Here is a 12048-nt window from a genome sequence, read left to right on the forward strand (position 1 = left end):
TGATCTCCTCATCGACCTCCACGTACTCCCGAACAAGCTATTATTCTGCTTCGTCTATTTCCCGCTTTTGGGCTCTCAGCTACTCCACCCCTACGTGAGGTGGGGCCGCTGTCCCCCTTTCCATTGCGCCGCTGAGGTTGCCTGCTGGGGTAGTCTCCTCCGCAGAGATGCTTTCGACATGTCCCTCAGAGGTTTCTGCCATGAAACATTTCCAGGAGGGATGATGGCTCCCCCTGCCGGAGTCAGAGCCAGAGTCTGACCCCGGACCTTCTACGAGGAGGCCATGGAGGGATTCTGTGATGCTTTCAATCATCCCCACGAACTCATCGTTCGTGGGGGACGGGATCATGCGCTATGCCACAAGGTGGCTAACGGGCGCCGTGGCGTTGCGGAGACCGAACAAAAACACCATCAGGGCGCACCGTGCGGAGTGTTCTGGAGAGAGGGTGAGGCGACACGGGTCCTCCTTGGACGGGTGGGGTCCGAGGGAGGCGTCGGGCTAGCGCTCAAGCCTCCTGTAGCCGGAGCCGATGGAGGGGAGAGACTAGATGGCGAGATGGGCTAACGCCAACTCTCCTCCCATCGTGACGATGAAGTCTAGGTCACCAAAATGCACATGTGCGCCTAGGACCCAACTGATCGCGTGGTTAGCCATCCGAGGCCTGATTTGGAACACGCAAAGGCTCCTACCTGGCGCGCCAACTGTCGGTGTTTCGAACAAACACCGGCTAGTAAATTTATAATTGTTGTGCGTTAGGCCCAGATGGTGCACTAAAGGACACAAGATTTATACTGGTTCGGGCCGAATGTCCCTACGTCAAGTCTACCGTTGCTCGTATTATCAGTACCGAAGAAGGTTCGTAGTAGGGGGTACAAACGGTCGAGAGAGGGAGAGGTCCTAGGTCTCTGATGGAATGGTCGAAAGGACGTCAAGAGCTCGGTCGCTGCTTGGTGGTATGTGTGTTGTGTTGTGTGTGTTGAACTGATTAGTCAAAAGTCGGTCCCCTTAGTGGGGGCCCTGCCCTCCCTTTTATAAACCAAGGGGGGAGCAGGGGTTACAGATGGAAGAAAGAGGAAAATACCAAAGGTATAATAGGTCATTCGAGGGAGCTGGGTCTTCCTTTTTCCCTGTGCCTGCCCTGTCTAACATGGCAGACCATGTTAGAGGTGGCGTGTTTGCTGACCCTCGTAGGCCATGCCCTGGCCCCATTTAGCAAGTGGGTGCGTCCCATCCTACGTCGGCGAACGGTGCGGCCTTGTAATCGGGGAAGTGACCATAAGTCCGTCATTGTAGATGATGTGAGTTCTGTCTTGGACCGTAGTGGCTGTCAATTGACTGTGTTAGTATCCGCGCCCGAGGGCTGAAGGCGGTGCCTACTACACTGTGGGACAAAAGTCGGCGCCCACAACACTATTTGGGCACTGTTATGATGGAAAGGGCATAAAGCGTCCGTCCCATGGTATTCTGACGGTACCTTCCTGCAGGCGCACAGGGCATGGCCCTCGATATCATGGTTGACTCGAATATCCAGTCATACCCTATGCTCATTTTTATGAAGGATCAGGGTGCGGTCGTAGGACGAGGCAGAGCTAGCCCTTAGTCGTTGGGCGAGGTCGAGCCCGTCCTCGGGCGACGAGCGAGGCAGAGTCTTGCCTTTAGCCTTCGGGCGAGGCAGAGCCCGCCCCCGGACGTCGGGCGAGGCGGAGCCCACCCTTAGCCATCGGGGGAGGCGGGGCCTAACCCTCGGACGTTGGGCGAGGCGGAGCCCGCCCTTGGACGTCGGGCGAGACGGAATCTAGCCCTCGGGGATCGGGCGAGACGGAGTCTAGCCCTCGATGGTCGGGCGAGGCGGAATCAGTCTTTCGTCGTTCGGGCAAGAAGCGCAATAGTGCTCTTGTCTGACCGGAAATGTTAACGTTCGATAGTTATTAGTTCTACCTCATTGGGTACCCCGGTATTAGGTCCCCGACACACATGTTTTAAGTTTTTCTAGTGTTTTGCAAGTGTTTCAGACGTATGTTACAGGTGTTTCAGTTGCTTCGAACATATGTTGCAAGTGTTTCATCTAGATGTTACAAAAATAAATCGTATGTTGCACATGTTGAATAGGACACACGCCTGCCGTAGTTGCATGTTGCAGCTGCTAGGGCATCGCCAAACGGGCGCCCACATGTGGTCGGTGCGGGAGACGTGTGGGCGGCACCCAAAACGAGCAGGCGCGGGAAATGAGGTGTAGGACTAGCAGACGTGGGTGTTCAGACGCGGTCCAAACGTCTGGGTGCTAGCATCTCGCATCAATCGGTCTGTTCGCTTGTTGGTTTCAGTCAGGGCTTATCAGCCAGCCAACAGTGTTTTCCTCTTATAATAAACCAGCATCGACCGAACTTATCAACCTAAAAACCAACCAGCGAACAAGCCAAATAAATCAAGTTCGCCTGGTTTTTCTACCTCGAGAGAACAGAAAAGCTGTGCGCGTACGTGTGGCTAGTTGCCGTTCTGGACGAGGGTCAGGACAGTTTCAGTTGGTATTTTATTTGAGTTTTGTTTGTATTTAATATTATGATCCAGATTGGTTATAAGATCAGCCTCAGTGAGGAATATAGAATGAAATTAAATATGGCTGAAACATCCGCACCCAATAAAAATTTTATTCTATAGTTTTATAGATATTTAATTTTATAACTCGTAATCGTGCCGATATAGTCTCATGCTACGGAAACGTCGGTTAATTCTTTTTTTTTTCGACAAACGTCGGTTAATTCCTATGCATACAATACAAGACTAATAGTCAGTAGACGGTACCTCTCTTGTGTCACCTAACAATGCCTGGTCCCGTGCAATTTGTCCGCACGAGACATGAATCAAATGAATGAATGGCAAGCTGAGCTGGTCAGGGGCCGGTCGCCCGCTTCATCGTGTCTCTAATAATTTGGTCCGGTTGCTTGGACGCTCGCTCATGACAAACTCTGCTCAAGTGTACTACATCTTCTTGTCCAAGAAAATGACACGCTGTTGTAGTGTTGTACAACATCAGCACTGGCGCGCCCATGCCGTTTCAGCTGTGCTGCGTCCGTCGTCCGCGCGCGCGCGGTGACTTGACGCCCGGGCTGGCAGACGGGCAAATGATAGAACGGCCCGGCCACCACCACCGCAGAGCGTATGTGATGGCCGCGCAAATAATGGCCGGTCGCGCCCGACCCCGGTTGGTGGCGTCGCCGAGGCGAAGGCGAGCGCGAGGAGAGTGAAGGACACATGCTGACACGCCAGCGCAGCGGATTCCTTCCACCACTCGGCTGCACGTACACCAACTCATATATAAGCCTTGCCCTCTTCCTGCTCCGATCCTCATCATCATCGATCCCACTCCCGCCTTCCTCGCCTCTTCCACTCCACATCCACATCGCGTGAGCGACGAGCTCGCCTAATCGCCTCTCTAGCTATATCGCTTTCGAACGTCGTCCGTCGGCGCTTGCTGGTGGTGCGGTGCGATCAGCGCGCGATTCTCCGACGACATGGAGCGGCGCGGCCATTGCCACGGCGGCAAGCACCCGCACCCGCCGCCGCTCCCACCGCCGCGCCGGGCTCGCGGGGATCGCACCCGGCAGCCGTCCAGCGGCTCCTTCTCGGCGTCGCTCCTGGACGCCATCTACCGCTCCCTCGACGACGGCGGTGGCGCGGACGCCGTCGTCGTTGACGCCGCGCGTGGGAGTGGCGCAGAGGAGAATAAGGCGGCCGCGACCGCGACCGCGACCGCGACGACGGCGCAGCTCTGGTGGGCGAATAATAAGGAGGCGGCCAAGCCCAGCCCCAGGCAGTCTTCGTCGAGCGCGGACAGGGACAGGGACAGCAGGCGCCGGCGGGGGGAGACGGGCGTCGCGCGCCCGCGCCACTCGGGGTACGCGTCGTCGACCGTGTCGTCGTCCGACTCGTCGGCGGCTAGCTACAGCAGCTTCTCCTGCTCGTCGGCGTCGATCACGGATACCGAGTCGTCCACGTGCCGCCGCCGCCACAGCCCGCCCCTACCGCCGCGGGTGTCGTTGTCAGAGGAATCCGTCGCCACGGACGCCGAGGAGGCAACCCCGCCGCCGCCACACAAGAGCAAACCGAAGAAGAAGGCCAGGCCGTGTTTCCCCGTTGCAAGAATCCGACCAAAGGCCTCAGTGCCATCAGCATCGTCGTCCGGGCCGCAGCCGCAGCCGCCGTCGCCGGCGACGTTCGCGTGCGCCCTCAAGGCTCTGTTCTCCTCGGCGCGCCTCCAAAGGAAGCCCAAGACTCCGGCAGCAACCCCTCCGCCCAAAATCTCGCAGCCGCAGCCTCCGCGCATGTCGGCGACGAGCGCTGCGAAAGCGGCTGACGCGCCGGCGGAACCGTCGGAGCCGAGGACGGTGAGGCTCCGCCCGGAAGCCGAGGCGTCGGTGGTGGTGCGGCGAAGGGTGGAGGAGCTGGTGCGGAGCCTCGAGGAGCTGGAGGAGGACGAGGAGGGGAGCGACGCCAGCTCCGACCTCTTCGAGCTGGAGAGCCTTCGTGGCGCCGGCGCGGACGAGCTGCCCGTGTACGGCACGACCAGCCTCGTCGCCAACCGCGCTATCGCCCAGGGGCCAGCTCGTTAATAAAAAGGCGCCTTCTAAACATCGTCAATGTTCTCTGCATTTCTGCATGTTAATAATGCTGCAGTGTTTTGTTGTGAGAAAGAAATGCTGCAGCATGGTTTGTACCTTGTCTATATTTGAACTTCAGTTTGTCCTTCCCTCAAATCTTTATTTTTCATGAAGGATGTAAATAAAGTTCCTAAAAATTGTGATCGGCAAGGAATCGAGGCAGTATAAATTCCAAACAAACGGAAAATTGGGCTGAACTGTAGAGTGACCGAACAGGCAATAGTCATTTGTTGTGATAGAACATGTCCGTCTAGTCTTCGACTCAGCATGCATGTTCTTATTTAATGCTTCATCCGTTCTAAATTATAAGTCGCTTTATCTTTTTTTATACAAAGTCAAAGTGACTTATAATTTAGAACGAAGCGAGTACTACTTCCTTGCTAAAAATATGTAATTAATCAAATTATCTAAAACTTGTCCGAACTTATAGAAAATAGTATCAATGTTTATTATGATATCAAATAGATATACTAATAAAAGTATATCCTATCGCGAACCTAATGATACTTATTAGATATCATAAATCTTGGTTAAATTCAAAATGGTTTGACTTGTTACTATGCTAGAATTGTATTCTTTTTATGATAGAGTGAGTATTTTTGTTCTTTAAGTGATAGGTGATGTGATCGTTAACAACAAGACATCAATAATAATTTTATGAATTTCAAGATTTGTCAATCCAGATACTCGTACAGAAAAGCATAGGAATTTTAGGGTATTAAAATCCTATAGAAAATTTTCCAATATGCCCTCCTTTGAAACAAAAGATTAAATCCTATAGAATTTCTTTCGATTTCTATGGAACGTATAAAACAATAGAAGTTTTGGAAGAAAACTAGTATAAGGTTGGATCTCATGGAAACTTCCCTTTGTGTCTCTCTTAGTGTTTCTGCATTTTTTTCTCTGTGTTGCATCCAAATACCACAGTGGAAAGTTCGGTGCATTTTGAATTCAGATTGTAAGCCCCATGCAACTTCAATCATATGCTTTTTTCATTCATGTGTTTCGAAAATCCTATGTTCCAAAGAGACCGTAGAATGTACATACTTGCATTTGTAGGAACGAGCGTGAGTGTATTTGTGCCTAACGATAAAAAGCACAGTCGTCTAGTATACCATGAAAAATGTCCACAACGTGATGCATACATGGACTAGATTATGAAACCTCTGTTTCACATCTTGTGGAATGTGGATTCCATAACGTTGTCATCTACAACCATATGAAATACGGAGTATATAAATATACGATAATGATACAATTAAGACTTCTGGACGGAAGGATGTCTCCCTCCGCTCATTCCCACACGCGCCGCTCGTTCCGTCCGCGCGTCCCGATGCTCGTTGCTCTGTTTCCTCCCTATGTCACCATACCCATCCGCCCACCACACCCCCCCCCCCTCGCCGCCGCCGCACCCCTGTGGCCTCTTCCGCGCTGCTTCCCTGCGCTGCCTCCTCCACGTCGCATTCCCCACTGGGCCCAGTCTGCCTCGTCCGCCTTGATCGGACTGCCTCCTTGTCGCGACCGCCTCCACGAGTTGGTGAGCCACGGCCGCTTCCACGGAGCCCGTGAGCCTCCATGACGAATGCTCCAACAAGCAGGCGAGGGGGACGGGATTCGTGTGACACCGCGCCCGCCAGCGAGTTACCCGTGCTGCTGCCGCACAGCGAGGTCCATGCGCTGTTGCCGACCTCCGCGCCGGCATGCCTCTATTTGTCCAAGCAAAGCCCATGCTGCAAGAGTATGTTTCAAGTGTTTCAGGTGTTTCATCTAGATGTTGCAAGTGTTTCATCTTGATATTGCAAAAGTAGATCGAAATGTTGCACATGTTGTAGTGGTTATACACATATGGTTCAAGTGTATGTTCCAAATGTTTCATCTCATTTCAAGACGTATGTTTGCAAGTGTTTCATCTAAATGTTGCATATGATGTCACACATATGAAGTGTTTTCAGGTGTTTTTTGCAAGTGTTTCATACGCATGTTTCGAATGTTTCAAGTGTTTCATACGTCTGTTGCAAGTGTTTCATATGGATGTTTCAAAAGTAGATCTGGTGTTGCAGCTAGTGTTTCAATGCATGTTTCGTGTGTTTCATCTGTCTTCAGACGTATGTTGCAAGTGTTGCATCCGAATATTTCAAAAGTAAATCGGGTGTTACATCTCTGTCTTCGCTTTTCTGTTGTCTTACCTTTGCCTCGGTGTCTCCTCCTACTCATCCCGGCGCCGGCTGGGCATCAGCCACCCCCTCCACCTCTTCTAGTCTTCTAGATGCTGGCCACGTGAATGCGTGTGAGAAGCGGAGGGGGCGCGAGCGGGGACTCTCCACGTGCAGTTGGGCGGCCCGAGCCCTGTGTAGGTGGGCACAGGATGCAGGTGCGTGGGGGAGATGGAGTGTAGGTCCGGGCGTCCGTCCGAACGTCCGAGCGCTAGCACTGCCGATAAATATAAGTGCATTATATGTGGTATTTCAGGAGTTGGCAACTCTCTGTCAACTGAAGTAGTTAATATTTTTCCTTTCGCGGAGCAGCACGTTGGTCCAACATTGTCCTTGGTTTACCTAATAATTAACAAAAATAGCATAATCTTAGGCAACATATACGTTCACCAAACGAACATAACCTATAGCGATATCATTAGCATACACGGTTACGCTTTAAAAAAACATAGTTATGCTTCATGTGTTGATGCTCTCTACCAAAACCACAGCTAATTGGTTAAGACATCGAACTAGTTCTGGCTCCACCGACCAAAATTCCTTTAGGTACGTCGTCATCTTCTCGCATTCTTTTTCATGAGCTTTTGATTAGCATATGTGCCTAGCCTACATCCATCTTTGGATGGGTTTGTGTAACTTATACCTGAAGCATTTGTTTTCTTTGCACTCTCGAGATATCCACACAGAACGTTCGAACCTTGCTAATCATGACTCTGCATGGACCATTTCTGCAGTGGGGTTAAAAATGGGGCTTGGCAATACATGTATCTGGAATCGTGGATGTGGTTGTGAGAGTTCTTGGACTGGCTCGGGACAGGGCATGCGTTGTCTGCAAGCGATCTGTTCCATCATGCCATGGCCCCCTCGTGCTGGAGCATCAAGCAGAAGCAGGCCCCTGGTTTCATTTGTACTTGCAATATATTTATAAATAAATACTTGTCAGTAGTCCAGTGATACTGATGTACTGTATGAGCGATCAGCGTGTGTACTGTATAATATTTTGAGCTCAGTTTCGAGGAAGATGACGAGGAGCAAGTAGCTGTGAGCAATGTGATCTTAAACAATCAGTAGATGCTGTTATGGATAGCCTCATTAGAGACGGAATCTTTTGGGTCTGTGTACAGTGCGGCATGCCACGAAAACGTACGACACTGCGAGACTGAAGATGCCATGGCCATGGCCTCTGCCCCCCAAGATCGGTGCCTCGAGTCGATCTGATTAGCACTAGCACGAGCACCGGCATGGGCGGAACAGTTCGTGTCCGCTCGTAGACACACAAGTATTAGCAACCCAGCTGTGGCGCCAACAGTCATATAAACCTTTTGAAAAGAACAAGACGAGCGCGAAGGTTCAGTTTTAACTTGCAGGACATACAATACAAAAGGGCATTGCATGATTTGCTTTTTGTTTCTAATTTGCTTTTCGTTTCGAGGTGGGCGGTGGCTCATGTCTAGCTTGATGTGGCGCCGCTGCATGGGAGGATCCAATGCGATGCAAGTACACAGCACACCACCACACAAGGAGCGGCGAAAGCGACGGCTGGTCTGTATGACGGAGCAGGATCTGGACAGGATGGCCGCGACGCGAGAGGGACGGCAGTCAGCAGGCACCGGAGCGGCAGCGCTGGTCACACTTGCATTGCACCTACCTGAGCCACGCTTCGTTTCTGTGAGCCTCGCTCGATCGTGTCGGGAAGAAGACAACGTGCCAGGTCAGGATCGGATCGAGCTCTTCTTCGTTCCCAAAAATGCCGCCCCTGGCGGTGCAGCGTACCGGCCGGTGGGAATTGTCGTGTTCGGTTTAGATGCATGCAACGCAATGCATGGTTCCCTGAAGTCCCCTCATCGTGGCGTGGCGTGAATAGCTCGCGCACCACCGATTTGGGACGGAAGTTTGGATGATCTGATCTCTCAGTCTCAGGTACGGTTGAAATGGCAACGTGGAGCAGCTGCCTGCGACGATGACACACGCGCCGTGAAATTCAGAGTGGCGCGCGGTATTGATCAGCATTCGCTAGTGATGAACTGACAACTGAGCAGGCAGGCAGACAGGCAGCAGGAACGTTATTGTGACGTGGACTGTGCGTAGACGACGGTCAGTGCGTGTACGCAAGGTATTGCATTTCAGGCCAGTGCGTGCTCGACCGGTGAAGGGCAAGCCCAATGCATATGCATGGCCACGAGGTCCCCAGCGGTAGACGGGCGGGCAGCCGGGCCATGCATGCCCGCGACACGCATCGATTGACCGGTCGGTCGATCACTCGCTCGGTGGTTGCGCTCGGCGGGCCTGGCGGAGCTCGGAAAGACGCGGACGTCGCAGCCAAACAGAGGCAGGCAGCCTCAGCCAGCAGAGAGCACCGCACCGCCGAGTGGTGTGGCTTTCTCCGCGTCGAGTGATGCAGCCGTTCGTTCGCTCGCGGGCGCACGGACCAGACCCCAGAAACCGTACGCGGAGTGGCCGGGCGCGCACTGTTGCTGCAGGTGCTCGGCACACGGGACACGGGACACGGACACGGCGGCGCGCGCGGCAGCCGCTTGAATGCGCCCGCCCGTGCGGAGAACGGGAGCGGATCGGGGTCGGGGGTGGCCTGGTGGGTCGCGCGCCGCTTTCACGCGCACATGCCTGCGGTCGCGCGCAGCGGGAGGGTGGGGGAACGTGGTCGCCACGAGCCTCGCCGCTTCGGCAGTTTGGCCTCTCTCGTAGTCGTAGGCGTAGCTACGGGAACGGGACCCACTACCGCTGCCGCTGCCTGATGCCGTGTATCGGTGTATGTACACAGTGCACTCGGCCAGCTGCTGAGCCAACAGCCACGCTGCATGTTTCATGAGCCCAGCAGGCTTACCGCTGCGGAGCTGCCATAGTCCGGCGCTCTGTACGCTGTAGCCCGGTCCACGGTCCCAACTACCGCTGAGGCCTGCAAGGCCGGGACCAGCGGAAAACGAGGGCCCAATTGCCCAAACAACTCGAGAAGCATGGCAGGGCTGCTGGAGAAACAGGTATGACTGTATGAGTATGACAGATCTAATAAAGACAAGAGAACAGCAGGAGCCGGCGCGTCCTCACAATGGCCACGTCGATGAATCGAACGAGGGCCATCTAAATTTGGCCACTTAGGCATTGACAAGGAAGAAGGTGCTCAGTAGCTCAGACTGTACTGTCCAAATTTAGATGGATGAATGATATAATGCATTTATGTCAGCAAGGTATTTATGTGTGTGTTTCTTCTTCTTTTTTTCTTTGGACTAACTCCCAATGAATTTCATTCTCACCACAATTCCTATGTATGGCTCACAGTTTTGTAAACTGATAATGGCTGCGGTTAATGTTCAAAGTAAAGGTACGGAGCATGGAGGCGGAAGGAAATTTCATTTATCCACGTAGGCTTCTCCATGTCCTTGACATTTCATCGATCTAGAATTTCCTTAGGTTTGGTCAATAGATTTACATTACCTTTTTGGACAGTATATATAGTTCTCTTCGATTTTAGATCTTATATGGTTTGTAACAGGCTTCTCCATGACTTTGTTTACTTTGACCAAAATTATAGGAAGAATAATATTTATGATATCAAATTAATATCATTGGATATAGTATGAAATATATTTTCATAATTCACATCTTTGATCCGGTACATATTAGTATCCTGTAAATTTGGTCTAGATTTGCTTAGTTTCACTATTTCTCGACAAAGCGAGTACCTAAATACTTACAAATCTTTGCTTCCTAATTCCAGATATCCACCAGTAGACGATTGTTCTGTGTGGAAGTGTATTGAGACCAATCCTACTACTGTCGACTTACAGCATATAAGCAACCGCATGTTCTTTTGCTCAAAAAACCACAGCCAGCCGGCCTAGCCCACCGAACAGATGGGTGCCCATCTAAACATATCCAAATGCCTAGGGAAAAAAGGAACTTCGCCCCATGTTTGCACGGCTCCAGCATCATGTGTCTTAGCCGATTTCACAGAAGACCTCTTATGGAACAAACGAATCTTTTAGTAGTATATGTATATAAAAAAGTTACCTCTGAGCTGCCATGTTTAGTGATTGGCGCTGCTACGAGAGACCGTTCTATGTAAAATATATGTACTGCTTAGACATATAATGTGCCAGTGTAGGCCTGCCTCATGTAAGACTAAGTGCTATTTGAACACTCTTTGTGTCTCGTGTAATATATATGTGCTGTTTTGACATATGTTGATAGCTGTCTTAGAATGCATTACTGGACTACCTGTTAACTGAAAGGTGGAGGCAAATGCATATCGTGTTTACTATCTGTTAGTGTTGCTCCATTGTCCACATACAAGCACGGCCATTGACTCGCGCGCATGGGCACGCGCAAATCACTACCATGAGAAAATATATGGTGCAGACTACTCCCTCCATCCAAAGTAAATTTTTATCTCACATATCTATGAGTAACCAATTTCAATTTTAACTAGGTTTTTAAGAAATAGTATCTATATTTATATCTTCAAATAGACTTATACTATAAAAGTATATGATGTAATTAATCTAATGATGCTAATCTGGTGTCACAGATATTAGTATTTTTTACATTTAATAAAAGTTAAGATTGTTTGACTTCTCGAATTGTGTGATGAGGACTTATTTTGGAACGGAGAAAGTACATCTTAGTGCAAACAGGCAAACCATTTGAAAACCCATATTTTGATCATTTTTAATTTTTTAAAACTAGGTACATCCCCATATATATATATATATATATATATATATATATATATATATATATATATATATATATATATATATATATATATATACTCATGAAAAAAAATCGAGATGAAGACTCAAACTAGAAAAAAATCATATGAAAATGATAAATTTTAGTTGTTATATGCACTACAATAGAACATTTCTGCTTTTTTGTCTTGTAATGCACATACATCTGAATTTTGTTATGTTCGTATGATTTTGTTCTAATTTAAGTTTGCATCTTGACTTTTATATGTGAATACATATATGGATGTACTAAGAATGTACTAAGTTTCAAATTCTTTTGAATAACCAAGTAGGATTTTTTAAATAGTTTGCCTGTTTGCTCCAGGATGCCAGGATGGTCCATAAAGAATCATTATGTCAATTACAACTTCGACATAGACCGTATCAAAAAGGGGGCAAAATACCCAAGCAAATACTTAAGAATTAAACCA

At 50.0% G+C, this 12048-nt stretch overlaps 1 protein-coding gene across 1 annotated transcript; it reads left to right on the plus strand.

Moving 5' to 3' along the window:
* The first annotated feature begins 3191 nt into the window (after positions 1-3191).
* LOC136546323 (protein BIG GRAIN 1-like) lies at positions 3192-4948 on the plus strand. Its single transcript, XM_066538301.1, has one exon. The coding sequence runs from the start codon at positions 3514-3516 to the stop codon at positions 4609-4611; it is 1098 nt and encodes a 365-aa protein (XP_066394398.1). The 5' UTR covers positions 3192-3513; the 3' UTR covers positions 4612-4948.
* Positions 4949-12048: the final 7100 nt, after the last annotated feature.

The sequence above is a fragment of the Miscanthus floridulus genome, chromosome 3 (genome assembly GCF_019320115.1).
Source record: "Miscanthus floridulus cultivar M001 chromosome 3, ASM1932011v1, whole genome shotgun sequence".
Classification (NCBI taxonomy): Eukaryota; Viridiplantae; Streptophyta; class Magnoliopsida; order Poales; family Poaceae; genus Miscanthus; species Miscanthus floridulus.

Excerpts from the sequence above, each read along its gene's own strand:
- LOC136546323 (XM_066538301.1), top strand. The coding sequence starts at position 3,514 with ATGGAGCGGCGCGGCCATTGCCACGGCGGCAAGCACCCGCACCCGCCG.